The sequence below is a fragment of the Periplaneta americana genome, chromosome 11 (assembly GCF_040183065.1).
Source record: "Periplaneta americana isolate PAMFEO1 chromosome 11, P.americana_PAMFEO1_priV1, whole genome shotgun sequence".
NCBI classification, from domain to species: Eukaryota; Metazoa; Arthropoda; class Insecta; order Blattodea; family Blattidae; genus Periplaneta; species Periplaneta americana.
In genome coordinates, this window is record NC_091127.1 from 13,451,553 (window position 1) to 13,474,667 (window position 23,115).

At 37.0% G+C, this 23,115-nt stretch overlaps 1 protein-coding gene across 4 annotated transcripts in view; it reads right to left on the minus strand.

Annotated features, from left to right (window-relative positions):
* LOC138708823 (protein big brother-like) overlaps positions 1–23,115 on the minus strand; it is a 178,793-nt gene that overhangs the window by 26,772 nt on the left and 128,906 nt on the right. For all 4 annotated transcript variants that reach the window (XR_011334774.1, XR_011334775.1, XM_069839024.1 and 1 more), the window contains exon 5: positions 22,597–22,716. Coding sequence is in view for 2 of the 4 variants with exons in the window: in XM_069839024.1 (XP_069695125.1) it covers positions 22,597–22,716 (120 nt within the window). In the remaining 2 variants the exon portion in view is untranslated. The remainder of the gene's footprint in view (positions 1–22,596; positions 22,717–23,115) is intronic.

Here is a 23,115-nt window from a genome sequence, read left to right on the forward strand (position 1 = left end):
TGGGCAGAAATTTTTATGAGGACAATAAGCCAATAGATTAGACTGTATTTGGAATTTGATAAAAGATGGAGTCGCAAGACAAAAAGTGTTAATGAGTTTAGACAAAACCCAATGTATGTTTGTACTTAATACATAATTACTCCAGTAATTTAATTAATGTCTAGAAAGGCGATCAAGAAATAATTCACACTACGGCCTTACGAAAGGACCTTAAAAATATGCACAACCTATATAGGCTATCGGCCGGTTCACAATTGAATACTCTCAATACTAAAAAACTAAATCTTTTCCTGCACTACAGACGGACGTGGGAAGTGCGTGCTACACTTTTTAGCCGTGTCCTCTCAAGGCTTTGTGCGGACTCCGTGAAGCATGTGAGTTGAAAATCACGGGCTCTCTTTACCACGTTTTGTCGCGAAGAGCGTAATCTGTCACTGTAATCAGATGATTGCCTGCTGCATTGTGGCGGACCCTCTGATGTCGGCGTGGCGGCATCCGCCTTTGAGCAATTTCTTTTCCGTTTAATGCGAAATCCAAGATCCGCGATCACAAGACACCTCGCGAAAAGTGACGGGTCCCATGTAAACAACCTCCTCTCCCACCTCCGTATCAATGTCACTACGACCAGATGAAATTCTCTCGCATTCCTTGCTGTAACAACACCCTAGAGTGAGTCTACATGGATAACTGACATCCGCTATTTCTTACGTCCTCTATGTATACAACGAATAAGTAGGCCTATCTAGTTCTGTAACATAATACGTTTGTGCTAAGCTCACGGAACAAAAAGAGAACGTAAATGCCACTAAATGATAGTTTTCTACTACCTAACTCTAAAGTATGTCATTTTTTAATTGTTTCAAGTATACAATGTTTGTAATTTTTGCACGCTGTTTGAAAAGGACAACTTTGCACACTTGAAACGATTCAAATTTAAAAAAGAGTATTCAGTATAAAATACAACATCACTATTCACTTTTTAACAAATTTATAGTCATTGTGCTCTTAGAGACGTTTCTTAGGTTTATAACTTTCACTTTGTCTTTCAAGAAATTCACACGGTTTAAGATGTATAAACTTTAGATTTTCCACCGAACTAAACAAGAACTTCATCCGACATATTCTGAATTTTCTTTTCCTGCCACCAACTCACAAATTCTTCATACTCTTTCTCGTATTGAAGTCTAGACTTTTCAGGAAGGAGCTGTAACCTAAAATTATTTGCCGATTTCTTTATATCGTGTGAAATATTTAATACACCAACTATTTTCATAGCTTTCCTCGCTCATGTTAATTAAATTATCATTCTGTAAACTTCTATCCCTGTAAGAATTAATGGCGACCAAACAAATCACAGCAACTGCCCTTAGCAACGCGCTTCTATTGTCATTTCACAACCATTACTAAAAATTAATCTCCAATTTTTTTTATAATTTTAATATCCTTGATAGTGGAAAAATTCTGTTTTACAAAACAAGGTGACTTTTTTTTACTCGTGAGATTTTTAAACTCGCCTAACGGCTCGCTTAGAAAACCTCTGATGCGTGCAAGAATGATTTACTTTGTATTGTTGTACAAATAACTACTATCACACAAACTAGGTAGAAACTGGGCTAAGAAGTTTATTATGCAAATATGTGTAAGTTATCCACAATCGTATTAGTACAGTTGTTTTCATTTTGGATAATTTCCTAGTACCCGGTACTCGTTACATAGGTTACCAATCCTAAACATATTGGGTCGATTGCAGAAACAATATTTAGACAATGTTTAAGGTTAAACAACGCCTAAGTATGGCTGCCACGTTGCGAAGACGATGTTTAATAGGAGACGATGTCTAAAACCGATGTTTAGCAGTCGATGTTTAAACACCGTCTAGAACACTGTTTAACCTCAATCTCACACAAGGAACGAGTGTATCAGTGTAAATTCAATGGAGCACGTTAATTATATTGGTGTGTTGAGACGGTTCCGGAGATATTTATTTCTACTTTGACGGCCTCCTCTACGTCGCAATCTTTTGCTTGATCGTAGTAATCCTTTTGAGACATATAGAGAAGCAAAATTTAAAGCAAGCTTTCGCTTTCTGTTATTTTCCTCCACGCCGCCTTCTTTTTCTCCAAAGTTTCACTGTTGTAGGACTTATTTTCTACAACATCGTAATTTCTTACAATGTCCGACAACACGGTCTTTTCTTCCTTTGAAAAGTTCGAAACAAGTTTCGCCATTATGCCTGTTGTGAATCAGCTGATTTCCATTTGGCGCCCGCGTTAATGAAACGTTTCCATTGGCTCCGCCATTGTTGATCGGCAAAGAATCTAAATGCAAGATACTCCATACTTCTCCTTCCCAGCTATAACCGCAACTAAAACAGTATCTTACTAAACACCGGCTGAACATTGTTTAAGCAACGGAAATTCGTACGTAACTTAGACGTTGTTTAGTTAAACAGTGTCTAAGACTTAAAATCGGTCATCGTTTCTGCAATCGGCCCATTTAGTATAACTTGTTAACATTATGTTCTTTCTTGCTCCGCCCCCTAAAAACCATTGTTGGGGACTTGGTCCACAGACCCTCATGCAATTAATTTATAGTAGCTTAATTAATCGGCCCATCACATTTGGGTTGAAGATACGAGTTATATTTTATGTGTTAAGTGACATGTTTGTAAATTATTTGTCTTTTAAATACCGCTACATTCTTTAATAAATCGCTGAAAAACAAATGTGAATATATAGGATGTGGAGTGAGTACGAAATTATTATTTTTTGGCGCATCATTGTTACGTAAATAACGACAAATAAAAACTAACACGCCATATAACATTATTTTAAGAAATACAGGAAACAAGCATGAATAATATTCACTATTCTTAATGATCGTGGGATAGAAAAAAAAAGTATGGAATAGAAATTACTTAGAAATGTGCGTGTAATGAACAATAAGCAAACCATCTTCGATTAATCATTTCAAAACAACGTGAATATAGCGTGGATTGTGTAGGAAAATAATTCCTTACATGTTGCTCCCAATGTGCATCATTGTTAACTTATGAAAACAAATGAAATTTAACATGGCATATAAACACTATTTGAAGAAAGACAGGAGATATTAAGTAATATTCATCGTTCTAAATGATCTTCGGATGGAAAATAACAATTAAATATGTATAAAATAGAAATTACATACAGGTGAGCATATAAAAAACAGTAAGAATTATTTATTTGATTAATAAGTTTAAATTACTCCCGGTTTAGTGTAAGAGTGGTCTATGTAACGAGAACGGGTACTAGGAAAATACCTCATTTTGAAATCCATTGTCACTTTTGGAGTTCCTTACTACTATCAGTCTATATTACTATTCCTACTGACGAAATCTACCTCCTTCTCAAACCGGCAACGAAAATGAAAATTGTATGGCTATGAAAGGAAAAGAAAACAGACTTTGACAAACAAGAATGAGAAAAAATTAAAATTATAGAACCCCTTTCTATTCTCTGTCGTTTGTCATAAGTATTTTTGCACGTTACCTACTCTCCTTAGACAACCATCCATCTCTCCAGGCTCATATTAACAGCTCGCCGTAGCAATCAGGCTAACAGCGCAGCGCCTGCGATTATGTTCGGTGTCGACTTCATTTCCTTGATCATTAGAAGGGCCGGCCGGCCGGGTGCTTTCTGTCAATGCACCCTATTTCATTACATTCGAAGTTGGTGGAGGTTAGGGGAGCTCGGTGAGGGTTATTAAACATTTTTTCTATCATCCCTTGACGGGACATGCATATGCATGAACCAACCAAGGTTCGAGGTGCCGGTTACATCAGAGTGCAGTCTCGAACTGAACTCGACCCGGCGCGGTTTCGAATTCAAATGCAGATCTGCTCATTGCACGGTCTACGTCCAGCAATTGATCCCAGTTGCCGAGTTCAGTCACGTCAGTTGTTTTCTTGTGGCGTGGACTTGTTCGTACCTTACTAATTCAACAATATTATATGTTACCTTTCACTTGTTCAATAGAGTAATTTATATTAAATTTCTATACACTTTGTAAATTAATTTTGAAAACGAGGGAACTTGATTTTGTAACTTCCTTCAACATTGAACGAGCCTACTCAACTAGGGCTGTCCACGACTGTCGAGTTCAATGTCGTTATATTCTGTTAATTTTAATTCTCGGAGAAGCACACCGAAGTCCTTCTGCGCAGTGACCTTAAGATCTATTGCATTTAACGACGCCCTTGAGAGGATCAGATGGAAAAATTTAATTTCTAAATGGGTGGAATAATTCAAATATCTTGGAGCAACAGTAACAAATATAAATGACACTCTGGAGGAAATTAAACACAGGATTAATATGGGGAAAATGCCTGTTATTATTCAGTTGAGAAGCTTGTCATCCAGTCTGCTCTCAAAAAACCTGAAAGTTAGAATTTATAAAACGGTATATTACCGGTAAGAAGAATAGTAATTAGTAACAGTGTCCTATTTATTCTTCTTGGAGCCAATTTTGTAACTTTTAAAAGTGTGGTTACTATGTTGAAGTGTATGTGTTGTAACGGATGCTTGATTTGTTATGTATGTGAGTCATAGTTATGGGATGGTTGATGTCGTCGCAATGTCGTAATTATAGTTTGATTGTGTTTGTGTGACTATTGTGTATTAATTTATGTTGTATGGTACGGAAAGCTGCATATTTGTGTTATAGAAGTGTTACGTATGTGTGTTGTTAATGTTTTTGCATGTCTCAGATTGATGCCTGATGTTTGTTTTGCAAACGCAATGCCTAATTTACGGATTGTTTATGTTTTGTTTACATCGCGTAAGCTAATTTAATTCTCTTTTCCATTTCTCTTCATGCTTATCTTTTTTTTGTATAAAACTATAGCCCTAACATACATATGTAAAATAGGGCTAACCACCATTGGAGATACAATAATAATAATAATTATATTACCGGTTGTTCTGTATGGCTGTGAAACTTGACTCTCACTTTGAGAGAGGAACACAGATTAAGGGTGTTTGAGACTAGAATGCTTAGGAAAATATTTGGGGCTAAGAGGGATGAAGTTAAAGGTAAAAGGTAAAGGTAAAGGTATCCCCGTAACATGCCATGAAGGCAGTTGGGGGGCATAGAGGTAGAGCCCCATGCTTTCCATGACCTCGGCACTAGAATGAGGTGGTGTGGTCGGCACCACGCTCTGACCGACTTTTACCTCCGGGAAAGTCCCGGTACTCAATTTTATAGGAGGCTGAGTGAACCTCGGGGCCGTTCTGAAAGTTTGGCAACGAGAAAAAATCCTGTCACCACCTGGGATCGAACCCCGGACCTTCCAGTCCGTAGCCAGCTGCTCTACCAACTGAGCATGAAGTTAAAGGAGAATGGAGAAATGCATATGTAGTGTTAGTTGAAAGACTTGAGAGAAAAAGACCTTTGGGAAAGCCAAGATTTAGATGAGAGGATAATATTAAAATGGATTTGAGGGAGGTGGGATATGATGGTAGAGACTGGATTAATCTTGCTTAGGATAGGGACCAATGGTGGGCTTATGTGAGGGCGACAATGAACCTCCAGGTTCCTCAAAAGCCATTTGTAAGTAACTAACTATTTGTATTGTGGTGGTGTGATAGAGGAAGGTCTGATGGCCTTAACTCCACCAGATTAAATAAATAGATAAATAAATAAACAATCTCTCTCTATTATAGGAATTTATATAGTGCTGTAGTTTTTCCTCAACCAAAGAAAATATCATGTTGTTCATTTTATTTTTTTCCTCCATTGTTCCCTATCTAATGTAGGCATATCTGGATCTTGCATTCCTTTCAGTTGCATATTTCTTCTCACTTTCTCAATAATAAATTAATTGGATGGATAAAATAAGACAAAATGTATAGAATACGGCCAAATGGACGGAATGAAGTGGTTTGAATGAACGAAAGACAATCAGATGTGCAGGCCATGGCGGCGTGGTGCCTAGAGGAATGCTAGTCGCGTCAGCTGCGCGTGGCTGTCAGGTACGGACGGTCGTGCCTGGCGAGGGAGCTGCCCTTATCAACAGCCCCGTGCTGCACCGCTCCTCCTATAATTCCATTTTGCATTCCATTTGCATGAGGGTTAAATTCGGATTAAATTAATTCTGCGATAAGGGCGCGCCGAGCGGGGATATCGAACACTAAGAACCCCACACTGCCGGCTTTTGTTTTCAATTGAAATTCCTTCTATTGTTTGCGAGGCAATTTATGACTTTCATTGGGCAGTTCTAGCTTCAGAGGGAATGATGTTGATACGATTGCAGTTGGTAGAAGTGGACTAAATCCTTTATTCATTGCTAGAGATTCTCTCTCGCCGTTCGGAGAGGAGTGGATCAGGACAGCACGTTTGCACATCTCCTTTTTATGTTAGGTTAGGTTCTTTTCAAACTGAAATGACGAGTGAAGCGTAGGACAGTTAAAATTACTCTAACCTAACCTAACCTAACCTTTTTATGTTAAGTTAGTTTAGGATAGGTTAGGTTAGGTTAGGTTAGGTTAGGTTAGAGTAATTTTAACTGTACGTTTCACTCGTCATTTCAGTTTGAAAAGAACCTAACCTAACATAAAAAGGAGATGTGCAAACGTGCTGTCCTGATCCACTCCTGTTCGGAGAGATGAAAACTTATTTTTGTTTAGAAGACAAAGTTTGATTGAAAATACATTAAGTTTAAACGTTGGGTGAAGCAGTTGCTTTTACGTCTATTTTTCCTATTTTAAAGTAGGCCTACGTGTCAGTATAGATTGAAATTATTATAGTAGAATGAAGATTATTTCTTTCTTTGTAATGTGATTTTAACAATTGTATGTAAATAATATTTTTACATAGGAATATACATTTATAATTCTGGCAGTAGGTATACGTTTTCAGAATTGAAGCTTTTAGGTGTTCCATCGTGTCCTGCCACTTCGCATTTCCCAACGTTTCGGAAATACAGGCACATCATTTTATTTTTACTAACATTTTTAATATTAGGCCTAACTTGGCTATACCTCTGGATCAACGCCGTTTGCTACCCTCTTCCACGACTGGAGTTCGATGATACTGCCGTAGAATACAAACAAAACACTTTACAAGATATAGGAAGGAAGAAAAGTAGTTCATCCATTTACGTAAACTAGAAAATATCGCGCTTTTGAGTTTAATAATTGTCATTAGGTTTTTGTTTAATCAAAATACAGTACAGTATTAACAATGAGTGTTTTACTCACGACCTGAGCTGTCCATGCGGACGTATTCATTATGCAGTGTATATTATACTGTCTACAGCACATTAGCGCACAATATACGGAATGAAGTTAAATTGAAAATAATCATAATATGGATATTTAAACACACTTTTAAAATGGTGGCCGTTCATTTCGATACAGACTTCAGTTCTTTTGTGCGTATTATTGCACTATAGACTATTGTACCTAATCCCAATTACCAGTTTCGTCCTTCGTACTAGTAACTCATGTTGAAATAATTCTGTACCTACTCTATAAAAGAGTACCTTACGTACTATAAATTCAATCTTCACTTCTGCCCGATCCGAAAAGATAAAATTACTCAGACATGCTATTTATTGTCCGTCCAAGTGGTTATGTCGCAGGGTCGTAGAAAGGGAGTAAATCACGTGACAGTTAATTATTTAACGAGCTCCTTTTATTTAAGCTATTTTAAACAATTGTATAATATTATGTAGACGTCCAATTCCTAACAGAAATTAATGTTCTCAGAAAACAGCTAAGACAGCCTAGGCACTAGCTGGCGAATAAAAGCTGGTGGGGGAAACCGGGATACGACGTAGGTAAATGGACGACAGTACCTTTGCGAAAATGATTCAATAGGCTATTGAAAGCTCTTTCGTCACTGGAAAACGCGAACATATTTTTGGAACGTAGGCCTACTGTTTACTATGACCGTAAGGCTACTACACAGTCTACTATATACAGTCACGAAGCTTGAGTTTTGAGGGTGCTAGAAACAATAGACTGTGACGGTACTATTTTGCATTGCCTGTAATGAGGCGATATTAGCGATCCTAGTGGTGAGCAACTATCTAATGTTTGCATATTTACTACGTATTGAGCTTCGCGACTGTATATACTAGACTGTGGCTACTATGACTGTATATGCGGTCTTGGATCTGTGTGGAGGACGGTTGAACTTCATTAGTAGAGGGGGTGGGAGTGAAGTACATTAAAAACTCAGGTACAATAAAAATTGAAGTAAAAATAAAATGGTGTCCCTGTACTTACAGGTTCCGTCATCAGGTCAGATAAAATCAAATAGGGTTCGTCTTGTCTGTTGGGCTCGTTACCCCAGGCTAATTTGGACTGTTTTCTTTATTTTGTCTATCTTTATTCATCTCTTCAAAATTGTGGAATATTTAATTTCTCCGATTTTTATTTATTTATCCTATTATTCCCGTCCTACATCCATAAAAAAATTATCATGACTATTCTCTTAGAAAATTTCAAATTTTTTTTTTTTTTTTTTTTTTTTTTAAATGTTTCTGTTATTGAACGTAAATACAGTAGAGCTATGTTCTTAATTTTTGATCTTGTAGTTATTCAGTCAATTGTCCGAAGACAGGTTTTAACTTGATAAGTGATATCAAAATGGCATAAATCATGAGGCTACTAAGCCAGGAGATAATCGGGATAGGGTAGCCTTTTCGTACTCCTACCTTGCACTTTTCGCTGACTAGTAACATGTCACACTAATCAGACTTCAGATGCATAGCCTACAAACAATTGTTCTTCCTTTGACCATATCATAAAGTGAGATGTACTGCCTGATAGGTTAATAGATGAAGCAAGCCTACATATCAGCCAGAACTTCAATCAGAGGTATTTTTAATCGAAGTGAGTTCAGAGACGAAAGTTACACAGCATTTGCTCTTAATGGGTTGAGGGAAACCCTGAAAAAACTTCAACCAGGTAACTTATCCCAACCAGGATTTGAACCCGGGCCTGCTCGTTGCACGGTCCGACATGTAAACCTTACTCCACAGCGGTGGACTGTAATCAGTGTTCAGTCCAGCCAATATAAGAATTCTTTTTTTTTATTGCTTTTTATTTATTTCTTATTTAATTTCGCCTCGTTTTGAAACTTCATGGGATCTTCATTGTACAAAACAATATTAAGTAACAGAAAGTGTAGTCTTTTTCCAGAGACAAAGAAAAGTTACTTGTGTTATATTGTAACCAGTGTTGAATCAAGCCAATGTGAGAATTTTTTACATTTTTTATGTTTTTTTTAAGACAAAACTATTAATCCCTACAGCTTGTTTTGTAAATAATTATGTAAACCTGCTCCAATTGGTTTAGGAACGAAGAAGGAAGCACTGAAATATTTATTTCATATTTTGCCAAAATAAAGTTGATATTTTTGCAAAACTCTGTTCACATTGTGCCGGTGTGTAATCATTATGATGGCGCTGACACATTAATGCGCTCAGCAAGGCCTGGCAAGCTGCTGACTCGAGCACAAAGCCCCGGCGGGGGGCCATTTCCCGGCCCGCCGCGTGCGCACAATGGGGGCCGGTGATGGAGATGTCAACTAGAGGCCGTTGTCAGGCTCAGCGTGGCACCGGGTCGAGGTGTCGTGCACAAAGACACTTCAGCTGCAACCTGCGCTGCGCTACGCAACAATGTTACCGGGCGGAATGCAGGCAGAAGCGTCGAGTTCCACGGCCCCGGTATTAAGGGGACACTCAACTTAAAAATTGGAGAAAAAGTGTCATAGAAATGAAAAATTAAATTTCTACACTAATTTACGTGACAGAACTAAATCAATACGCAGAATTCTTTCCCTGTTCATTGAGAAGTCACAGTCAAATGCACAAAGCCAAAAAATAAAAAATGATAATTAAAAGTGATATTTCAATTAATGATTGATTGAAAATTGAAATATTTTTTATTTTGAAAAGTATTGGATCTAATGAGCTGAGATTTTGCATGTTACTTTCCATGTGTATATAAAACTTTTTCTCCAAATTTGAAAAAGATTGGTCAAATAGGAAAAAAGTTCCAAAATATAGTTGAGTGTCCCCTTAATAGCAGTCAACGCCGGAGTAGGGCCAGGATATGGACAGCGTCTTTGAAGTAGGATACTGCTCGGCAATGGAGTACAGTTTCCATGCTCGCCAATGGGCTTTTATTGAATGAAGGAAAGACTCGAAGATTATATATTTGGTCTGACGAGTTCATTTTAAAATAATGATTATAGTGCGAAGTTATTAGGTTTTCATTCGGATTCGTCCACACCTGTGGAGTAACGGCTAGCGCGTCTGGCCTCGAAACCAGGCGGCCCGGGTTCGATTCCCGGTCGTGGCAAGTTACCTGGTTGAGGTTTTTTTCTGGGGTTTCCCCTCAACTCAACACGAGCAAATGCTGGGTAACTTTCGGTGCTGGACCCCGGACTCATTTCACCGGCATTATCACCTTCATCTCATCCAGACGCCAAATAACCTAAAGCGTCGTAAAATAACCTACTACTTAACCTTCGCTTGAATTCTAAATTATCATGGAAATCCCATATTGATAATATTTGTGTAAAGTTATCGAGAGTTCTATTCGTATTCAGAAAACTAAAGTGTTGTATCTCAGTTGATATTCTTACTTACAAATGGCTTTTAAGGAACCCGAAGGTTCATTGCCGCCCTCACATAAGCCCGCCATCGGTCCCTATCCTGTGCAAGACCAATCCAGTCTCCATCATCATATCCCATTTCCCTCAAATGCATTTTAGTATTTTCCTCCCATCTACGTCTCATTTCTAAGAAATGTAATATTTTTCACTATTTCAGTGTCATATAAAATATGAGGGGATGCCACAGAAGTTACAAGAATGTTGTTAGTCTATATCAAAAGAAGGCACTTAGGATAATGCTGAACAGAAATTATAGAGAGATTTGTAGACCTTTATTTATTCAAACTAAAATTATGACAGTGTATAATTTATATTCTTAGTAATTTATATCATTATAAAATAAGGTCACAAATACATATAATCAATAAAAGAAAGAATTCAAACGTTGCTATACCATTTTGTAGGTTTAACTGAAGTTTGAATAGGCTACATGTTTTATTAATGGAATTAATTTTTTTACTAAGTTGCCTCTATCATTTAGAAATCTGCCAGACAATTTTTAAGCGGGTTATACATGAATGGCTAATTGTAAGACCTTTCTATAGTGCTAATGAATTTACTGAGTGTGAGATGGATGCTTCTTCTTTTTGAATATATAACTGACGATATCATTTTCACTTTCTCATGTAGGCTACTGATCTGACAAAAAGCATTATTATTATTATTATTATTATTATTATTATTATTATTATTATTATTATTTACTTTCTTACTGGCTTTTAAGAAACCCGGAGGTTCATTGCCGCCCTCACATAAGCCCGCCATTGGTCCCTATCCTGTGCAGGTTTAATCCAGTGTCTATCATCATATCCCACCTCCCCCAAATCCATTTTAATATTATCCTCCCCTCTACGTCTCGGCCCCCACAAAGGTCTTTTTCCCTCTGGTCTCCCAACTAACACTCTATATGAATTTCTGGATTCGCCCATACGTGCTACATGCCCTGCCCATCTCAAACGTCTGGATTTAATGTTCCTAATTATGTCAGGTGAAGAATACAATGCGTGCAGTTCTGTGTTGTGTAACTTTCTCCATTCTCCTGTAACTTCATCCCTCTTAGCCCCAAATAGCCTATTGTCCTAAGAACCTTATTCTCAAATACCCTTAATCTCTGTTCCTCTCTCAAAGTGAAAGTCCAAGTTTCACAACCATACAGAACAACCGGTAATATAACTGTTTTATAAATTCTAACTTTCAGATTTTTTTTTTGACAGTAGACTAGATGACAAAAGCTTCTCAACCGAAAAATAACAGGCATTTCCCATATTTATTCTGCATTTAATTTCCTCTCGAGTGTCCTTTATATTTGTTACTGTTGCTCCAAGATATTTGAATTTTTCCACCTCTTCGGAGGATAAATCATCTTCAACGCTAGTTTTCATATTTAGGAACCATTTCACTAAAATGTAGGTTTGTTGAAACGGCTTTGCGTAAGTAGGAACCACGTCGTGATGCCGAACATTCCTTTGCGTGCAGTGTGGATCGAACTAGGCACCATCTGTCGCTGTCATAAAGCTATCCGTGTAATGATCCTGTCATGAGAAATAATGAATTTATTTCCTGTTCTCCGGCGAATAAGCCGTGGGTGGTAGGAGGGGGACAAACAATTATACACGTAGTTACGTAAACATCCGCACAGCGTGGACGGGCATCTGCATATGCGAATGCTTCACTGCTCGGCATAAGTGCACTCATAAGTGTACTCTATTACAGTTGACGGCGGGGTAAAACATCCCCCTCCCAATTCTAATGATATTCGACTTGACCCTCGGGCATTGGTCAATTATTGAATGGTCGTAGAGTGACAGTTGAATGGCGGGCCTCCATTGTGCGCGTCTAAGAGGCTGTTTAGAAGCAAACACGGGGAAGCGATCCCTCGCTGCTTTGTTTCCGCCAACGCCCGGGGCCCCGGGAAGCTCAGGTGCCCCTCGAAACGAGGGATGAACAAAACATCTTCAAAATGCGCAGAAGAAAAATCTTGCAAGCTCTGAGCCCAGCCTGCCCACTTGAAATACGTAGCCGTATTGAAAACTTTTTTATTGAATTTGGGGTGGTAATGTGGTAATAATTGAGTAAATGTGAATTGAAAATAGCAAAGAAAATTTCTCGTATCCTTCAATAATTGTAACTCTTCGATGAGATGATTTCGACGTCTGACTCTACGACCACGTCCAGTGGCGATTTCTCTTAAGGAGCACAGGAGCAGTGCACCACCTCTTCAATTAACACGTCTTTAAATTTATATCAATGAGCTGCAGTAGACTAAGTGAGCGATATAATTCTTTATTATAATACTATGTAAAAATAACGCTGCACGTGTACTGGTCTTGTTGACGCCTGGGACTTACGTTTCCCGCTCGACACTTGCGGCACACTGTTCCATTCGAGCATGCGCAGTAGTACTGTTTCACTGGCAGGCTTTGGAGCATGGTAGGGAGGCAGTACAGTGTGCGTAGGAGGGGTTAGGAGCACTTTCAGATGTGCTCTCAAGCTCGTTCCATCATAAATGTTACAATGAATAGTGTGCAAAATCTTTTAAATGTGTAATTTTCTATAAGACCTTTACACGAAAAGATCAAAATAAAGAAGGTGGGTAGATCTACACATGAATTAAAATTATAAGTGACGAAGAACAGTAATACAGAGGTGACAAGAAAATCCAACATTCGGACTTACGAAAAATGCAATATATAGCTACAATATAAAAGACTCTGTATTTTGTTTTCCTTGCCTATTGTTCGACGGCAAACATTTATTGACAGAAATAAGTACGTTTTATGAATTTTATTTATTTTTCTGTTCGAATGTAGGACTGTGCGTAGTAACTAAATAATTTTGATTATCGTTCTGCAGATATGATTGATTTGAAGCACATGAATGAAATAATTAAAAACCACGATTCTTCAGCACACATCAACAATGTTAAATTAGCAGTGTTGGGTCAAACAAACATATAGACACAATTGGATTCAATGATAAAGTTACCAAGAACAGATATGTGCGTGCGGTTTTGTGAAGCTTTTGAGTAGGCTTTAAGAGATCACGAAGACGGAAACCCATCTTTAAACGATAGTATTTTTCTTGGCCTCATCAATTTCAGTTCTAAATTAGACGCACTCTTAAGGAACATTTGGAAAGAGGAACAGTGTTTAAGAGCACAATAAACACTATACAGAACGAAGTCCTTCAAGCCATTTTGATGTATGCCATGACGAGATTTCAAAGAAATAAAGAAAGCTGCTGACTTCTTAGCAGTTAAGGCTGATGAGACGACAGACATATCGAATGCTTGTGAACGTGTGAACTGTGTTATAAAACGCAATATAGCGAAAACAATATTATTTACGGTGTGCTGCAATAGAAATTGAACACTTTACTTTGCTATTACTGGACCTAGCCTACATAGGAAACTGATTAACTGCAATTTCTTGACTAACAAAATTATGTAAATCTATACCTACTAACTTATGTTAATAGTTATGTAGTATTTAGTGCGGTACCTATAATAATAATAATAATAATAATAATAATAATAATAATAATAATAATAATAATAATAATAATAATATGATAATCATAATCATAATAAATATTTGTGCACCACCAGGATTATTTATCACCACACGCCACTGACCACGTCATATACACCTCATCGATTCGACTGACTGATTAATAAACATACAGAATGCCAGTGTTTGTAACCTTTCTTCTGAACATGGTATCAATACATGCATGCAATTTTGTGATTGAAACTTGTTATATAAGTTAACATTAAAAGATTCAAATAATGTGGTTATCACTTCATACGACTTTTAGTTTATAAAATCTACAAAATGTTTCATCACATGTCAAAAATAACTTAGAATCACACTTTACATAATCTTTACATTGTTTTTATGCAAGTTTAATTTTAATTTATAATATGTGCATATGTTTCTTCTTGTATTTCACCTATTCTCAATTTATCAATCTTGTCTCTCTCCACCTGAAGCTGATTTTTAAAAAATCGAAAATACTTGTGGATATAACCTTGTATGTGAAATAACAGAAAATTGTTTCTATATTAATTGATAAGTTGACTGAAACTATTAAACAATTATTACTATATCCTATATACTCCAACTTGTCTAAAATTTTAACCTCTATATGACTTTCAAAAATTAATTCAGTCTTTAGCAGTCTCTCTAATTGTTTTATAAATTCTAACTTATCATAATACGCTTACTTATGCTTTTAAAGAACCCGGACGTTCATTGCCGCCCTCACATAAGTCCGCCATCGGTCCCTATCCTGAGCAAGATAAATCCAGTCCCCACCATCATATTTCACTTCTCTCAAATCCATTTTAATATTATTCTCCCACCTACGTTTCGGCCTCCCCAAAAGTCTTTTTCTCCTCCGGTCTACCAACTAACACTCTATATGCATGTCTGAATTCGCTCATACGTGCTACATGCCCTGTTCATCGCAAACGTCTGGATCATATCATAATACGCTGTTCTATTAAATTGACTGAGCATAATGGGAATTAAATCAATGGATTTTCCAAAACACGCCATGAAATGTTTCATAGAAAAAACAATTTTTATCTCGAAAGGGAAGCAAAATTGTATTAAACTTTTTTGTTTGAAAATTTCAAAGAATAACCCACTGAAATTAATGACATTACTTAACGTTCATTGTGTATACGTTACTAGAGATAGTTGCAATTTATCCCCGTGGGTTATGTGTACTCAGAGCTCCTTCTAATCAGACTGTTCTTTTATTTGACGATCACTCTCTAATTGTTTTATAAATTCTGACTTATCATAATACACTTACTTATTCTTTTAGAGAACCCGCAGGTTCATTGCCGCCATCACATAAGTCCGCCATCGGTCCCTATCCTGAGCAAGATTAATCCAGTCTCGACCATCATATCCCACCTCCCTCAAATCCATTTTAATATTATTCTCCCACCTACGTGTCGGCCTCCCCAAAAGTATTTTTCTCCTCCGGCCTCCCAACTAACACTCTATATGCATGTCTGAATTCGCCCATACGTGCTACATGCCCTGTTCATCGCAAACGTCTGGATCATATCATAATACGCTATTCTATTAAATTGACTGAGCATAATGGGAATTAAATCAATGGATTTCCCAAAACACTCCATGAAATGTTTCATATAAAAAACAATTTTTATCTTGAAAGGGAAGCAAAATTGTATTAAACTTTCTTGTTTGAATATTTCAAAGAATAACCCACTGAAATTAATGACATTACTCAAGGTTCACTGTGTATACGTTGCTAGAAATAGTTACAAATTTACCTCCGAGGGTTATGGTACTCAGCACCTCTTCTAATCAGGCTGTTCTTTTATTTAACCATCACTATACAAATTTAGTGTAATGGTATGATCTCAGTAAGTATATACTGTTTTCTCGGTGTGAGAAAAATCCTAATGTAAACATAAGCACGTTGCTGTCATACCCGTGATTGGCTCCCAGTCGAAACGCTCACATGACGCAGGAAAATATAGTTCGTATTTGGAAACCATAATCTTGTATTATTTCAAAATAAAAAATTGAATTCTAACTGTTAAATATGATGAAACATATAACTTCACTCATATGTAAAACGCTATGTAGAAGAAAAGCTACTTTTATATTTTGTTATGTACTATGAATGCGGATGAATACCAACAGTAATACCGAGGTAGTCTGTTCTTGTAACAAGCTGGCGTCACTTGAGCTCGAAGTTGTTCACGTAAGCACGTGGTACTGCAGTATGGCTTCTGCATCCTCAACTGTCCATTGTCAAGACATAAGACTTAAAAATAATTTAATTGCAGTAAATATAAAGTAAATGTTTCCTAAGCAAACGAATGCATAGTAGTGAGGTTAGGCCTACTTGACGAGTAACGGGGAATGTTTGACATGAAACAGAATGTACAACAGTAGGCGGGAACACGTACTGAGAATCTGTGGCGCCAAATAGCGTCCAATGAAGCCTCACTTCAGTCACGTACTATTGTTTACATTAGGATTTTTCTTACAGCAAAAACATTATAGACATAGTTGCAATTTACCCCGTGGGTTATGTGTACTCAGAGATTCTTCTAATCAGACTGTTCTTTTATTTAACGATCACTATACAAATTTAGTGTAATGGTATGATCTGGATACGTATAGCTGTAGATACGATTCGTCTTCCAAGTTGGAATCCCATTAATGCAAGTGCGACTCCCAGACATTCCCCAAGTCACCTTTGATGGCTCTGCTTGTAACTCGTCTGAAAGCCTCTCTCCTTGGCTCGCCCCCAGCATCTTTACACTTCTCAGGCTCATAATCGGATTCTGCAGGGATTACTTGCTTTGAGAGCAGATTCGAACCCCCTGGTGCCCCCGGGCTCACCCCTCCCGCTCCGACGCCTACATTCAATAGCGGACCCTTCACAGGGGGTTGTTTTAAAGACTCCATACGGTCCAATTTCACTAATTGACGCCCCCCAGTAAATGAAGCAAAGAAACAAAGCCCACCCGTAATCCGGATCCTTTAATGACTAACAAGGGCTGGCAACCCTTTGTTTATTCCATAATAGGACTAGTACGGACGTGCCTTGCCTCCCACCCCCGCACCAGCCCTTGAACTGGGTTAATATACACAACAGCACGCCCAAGGGGGATGGAGTAGGTAAACAGTGTAAACAAATAAGCTCGCGAAACTGTCAGATTCTTATGACGAAGGCTTTCTCACAATCGATGAAGGGTACACAGGTGGCTCTCACGCTTAACGGATTTAAGTTCTCAAACTCGATAATACGACAGCCCGTAGACAATCAAGTTTTCAGCTGTTTGAAACCGAGAACATTAAGCAATATTCGCAAAGCAGTGCCTCACAATAGCTTCGAGAATTCTACAGTCGTCATCTGTAACAGCTGACGGTTTCTCACCAGTGAACTGGGGTTTAGTTTTTACTAGATGCTATGATGTATGTTGTACTATCAACCATATTTCTTCGTTTAACAGAACTTAGTATGCTATTATCGCTCTTTAAGAAACGATGATAAGTAGGTCCCGGAACCTCATACACAATATGCATTTGTGCGAGATCGTGCGCATTTGCTTGGTTTCCGCACAAAACCAATCCGCGGAAAGTCTAAAATTCCACATTCAGTATTCCCAACCTAACACACATAACAATTTCCCTCTTCTTACCGCTTAAGTGACATATTCATTTTACTGCTTTAGGCTTTTAACATATTATTTTTAGAGACGTTCAATATAGTAATAATTATAAATTGGAAACTTACCACTGCAATTTCACCTAAATTGCACTGTTAATTATTGTTTTTTAAATATTTGCAAAAATTAAGTAAACTCTACAACTCCACTAAAGTTACTGCATTCGTGATGCAAGTAACATTAAGGAAGCCGTGAAAAAATCAACAAGATTCCAGACTCATCATAGACTGGGGGGGGGGGAAAGACAGACGTATATCACGGCCTGCTGGAGTATAGTAAACACAGAAAACATTTTAAAGCAACAATATTGAAGATAGATATTTTTGTTTCGCAAATTTGCCGTCATTGAACAGAAACCAAGATGGAGATTTCATTGCAACTAATTAGAAATTCCTCTTTCAGGTATGTAATAAACGATCTTCGCACAAAATAATGTACGATACACGAGCGGTATGTTTTCTTTCAATTCACAGAAATTAAAAAAGCTCAACTACGTTTCGCTTTTTCACACTTTTCCTCGAACATGAAAACTTCGACATACCGCTCTTGTAACGCATATTACTATTCTCTCGAAAGCCAGAACTGCATGGTGACAATTTATCTATACAGAGTGTCTCAGGATGAATGTAAAATACTTGAGGATAATGTAGTTTGGGTTAATCTACATCGATTTAACCTGAAAAGTATACCTATGTCCGAAATGTAAAGGTTCAGAAGTTATTTATGGAGAGAGGTATTATAGACGTATTTCAATGATTTAGAACATTGTGATATATATATATATATAGCGGAATTTAGGCAGACACCTATTTTTTTCCTTGATACATACAGGCTTGGGATTTAATATTTACATTTTCCTTGGAAATATATTTTTGTATCATTTTTCGTAACTGTTGACGAATAACAACTCCTTCCTAGCAGTGAACTACACAATAGAGAAGTACCTCCAGGCCACCCCTTCTCATTCTTAAAATCTTTCAGTCCTAAAATTCCAACTTTCAGTCGGCCTGGGTGGCGTAGTCGGTACAGCACTGGCCTTCTGTGCTCGATCCCGGCCCGGGTCAATAGCATTTAAGTGTGCTTAAATGCGACAGTAGATTTACTGGCATGTAAAAGATCTCCTGCGAGAAATATTATTATTATTATTATTATTATTATTATTATTATTATATTACTTACTTACTTACAAATGGCTTTTAAGGAACCCGAAGGTTCATTGCCGCCCTCACATAAGCCCGCCAACGGTCCCTATCCTGTGCAAGATTAATCCAGTCTCTATCATCATACCCTACCTCCCTCAAATCCATTTTAATATTATCCTCCCATCTACGTTTCGGCCTCCCTAAAGGTCTTTTTCCCTCCGGTCTCCCAACTAACACTCTATATGCATTTCTGGATTCGCCCATACGTGCTACATGCCCTGCCCATCTCAAACGTCTGGATTTAATGTTCCTAATTATGTCAGGTGAAGAATACAATGCGTGCAGTTCTGTGTTGTATAACTTTCTCCATTCTCCTGTAACTTCATCCCGCTTAGCCCCAAATATTTTCCTAAGCACCTTATTCTCAAACACCCTTAACCTATGTTCCTCTCTCAGAGTGAGAGTCCAAGTTTCACAACCATACAGAACAACCGGTAATATAACTGTTTTATAAATTCTAACTTTCAGATTTTCTGACAGCAGACTGGATGATAAGAGCTTCTCAACCGAATAATAACACGCATTTCCCATATTTATTCTGTGTTTAATTTCCTCCCGAGTGTCATTTATATTTGTTACTGTTGCTCCAAGATATTTGAATTTTTCCACCTCTTCGAAGGATAAATCTCCAATTTTTATATTTCCATTTCGTACAATATTCTGGTCACGAGACATAATCATATAATTTATCTTTATATTATTATTATTATTATTATTATTATTATTATTATTATTATTATTATTATTAAGGAGCGGATTCCTATGTAATTAAATATTATTTTTGCGTGTGATAAAACACAATTAACAAAGTTAAAAATTCCGAACATGAAGTTTCAAGTTTAAAATCCGAATTTTATTTCACATAAAAACACATATTTTCACAAAAAATTATGTAAATACATATTTTCAGGAAATATATTATAAACACATAAATCTTGGAGTTTTTTTAATTAAATAATTTTTTTACAAGAACTTTTAAACATTTTAAAACTAAATCAATTATGTAATTGAGAAGTACGCTACGTTTTTAAGAATTCTTGGTTGCTTCGTGTTTCTAAGCGCTGTGTGGTGCATTCGTGGTCCATTTTCGTAATAGTATCGCCTCAAGTTCTGAGAACTGCTGGGCAGCATATCAGTGTTGTTATTAGAGTATAAATTAACGTGGACAAGGAGGAGAGATCTTGCAACACATAATTAGGAATGTTTATTGTTGCTGAAGATGATTTCATTCCACGCTTTGTTTGTGAAACACAACAGCTAAGAGCTCGAGTATGAACATTATTTAATTTAAACAAATCTCTCGCCTCTCGCTCATGTCCATCAAGTAAGGCAATACGTCTTGTTGTGACTCCCTGTTATCGGCTTCGTCAATCGATATCCTTCAAGATATACTGAAAGATGGTTGTTTAAAAAACGATTTGGCTTTTCTATTAGCAAATCTAAGCTTTTTGTGTGACACCATAAAAAAACTCGAAACATCCAAAAACCTGTTGTCTGAAACAGAGAGGTGCGTGCCGTGAAAATTAAACTAGACTCGCTACCAGGTTCAGAAGTACAAGTACTAAGGGACAAATTCCAGAATGTGTTTGGGAAAAACAGTGGATATAAAAAATGTGTAAAGTTGCTCAAGTATTGGAGGGTATGCCTGTAGGTGAAATTGACGGTGTTTGCGTTTGTGACATTCCTCTCTTTAAATATGCACGTCTGACGTCCTGTGATGTGGAAAGATCGTTTTCACAGTATAAGTCGTTGTTCAGAGATAATCGGCATGCATTTGTGATGGAGAATTTGGAGATGAGCTTTGTTGTTCACTGCAATTCTCGGCCAACTACTAGCACTCAAGTGTGGTTGGTGAGTACCTAGTAACTTTTTTTTTCCAAGCTAAGTAAGGTATTCTTGTCATATTTTAAAAAAATATTTTTTTTTTATTTTTAGCAAATATTTTCGTACTTTTTAGCACATAAAAAATATATTTAAATTTTTTAGTACATAAAAATCCGCTCCCTAATTACTCTGGTCAACAATGATTTTGTTAAATAAATAATTTCGGGTGTTTCTTATGTATTGCCATCTGTTGATTCCAAAAATGTAGTAAGAAATTTTCCAACACCCACCATTTTTTTTTTAATTTTGAAAATAAATTTTGTCTCGTTTATTAGCATTTGTGGTATATAATGTGCTGATTAGAAGGGGTATTTTACATTTATATTTTTTCTTTGTGTCAAAAATTGACTTATAACATTTGGTGATTGTTGCCTGTGAATTCACGAATAACAACAATGACATTTCCCTCAGATAACTGTGATTTTAAGGTAAAGTTTCCAGATGAATAGACCTTTTCTTTGAACAAAGAAGACATTCCTGTGCTCTCTTCCATTGTTAATTGAATTGTGATAGAAGTGTATAATATCGTACCTAATAGTGCATTATAAGGAGTAGTATATAAGTGTATAGTGTATAAGAAACATACCTCGAAAGTGTCTTAATGATAGAAACAACTTCTGTTACACGTGCGGTGAGCTCATTTTAAAAGCGCAGAGTCTAAATTTTATTCATCTAGTTAGAAGAGATTATGACTGGTATTGTAACAACAAAATAGACCAGAACAAGACATGGGGCCCCGGAAATCTGTTGTGCCAAATGTGTAACACTATTAACTGGCTGGTTAAAAGGATCCCATCATAATATGCATTTTGCAGTCCCTATGATATAGCGCAAGCCTAAGAATCATTTGACAGACTGCTACTTCTGCGTGACAAATATATGTAGAATAAGTTCGAAGTCCAGACACTGTTAAATATCAATATTTAGTTTCTGCAATTCGGCCGGTGCTTCATGGGCCAGGACTTTCCATATCAACTCCATCAGATGACATAACACTGACTGAAGTAATTCAAAGTGTTCCTGATGTTCAGAATGTATACAGAATGATCCAGATTTTGTGGAAGACGATACTATAAATGAACCTCACTTTCTAACACAGGGATCTTGGTTTACGTAAAAGCAAGGCGAACTATCAAGTCATGGGATGTAATATGTCTTAAAACACACTTTCTGCACTCCCATCTCGATTTATTCCCTGAAAACCTAGGGCTGTAAGCGACGAATACGGGGAGTGTTTCCACCAGAAATGGAAAGGCGCTATCAGGGTAAATGGTGCTTAAATATGTTGGCAGACTACTATTGGACACTGAAGAGAGATGTTCTTCAAGCGAAATACTTCAAATCTACTTCACATATATTTTAGGTCAGTGAATGTAATTTCAGCTAAGATATAATACTATAATATATAGACACGAAAAATTTTCTTCATGTGATTACTCTAAAACCCTGGGTGATGGAAACGTTCTGTAAAAAGATTTGAAATCAGCACAAAAACGTCACTTAGAATCCACCCATTGGTTTCCTTTTAACAGACAAAAGTTGAAATTTTGTTGACCAGTGTTGTTATTATCATTGTTAACATCAAAGGTGTTATTTCCGTGATGCAATAGTTATTACCTCGAGGTCTGGATCGGCAGGCCGCTCCTGGTGCTGCCGATACGCCCGCTGCTTCTCCTCGAAGTCGCGCAGCCTTTGGTTGTAGCGCTCGATCTGGTCCCGCAGCATCGAGTCCTCCATCTGCAGTCAGTCGTCAAAGAATTACGTAGGAGAACCCAATAGGTTAGTTGTGTTCATTACAACACATTCTACAGAAGCGCAATCATTGTGGTATACATGCAAGATCACATTTTAATATGCAATTTAAACCGATCATTAATCAAAGACAAAATATGCTGAATATTACTTAAGGGGAGAGGATGGTATTTTTTTTTATGAAAAAATGAGTAAAATTTAAAAAATCTTTAAAATAATCTGTGATATGTGTGGATTGCCATTTTTAAACTTCCTGCATTATGGATTTTTAAATCACTCGTCCACTTTTATTGTTGTTTCCGGTAAATTAAATTTTCAAAAAAAAAAAAAATGTCTTTAAAATACCCTTTGATATGTCTGGAATGCATTGCATAACATTTTGTA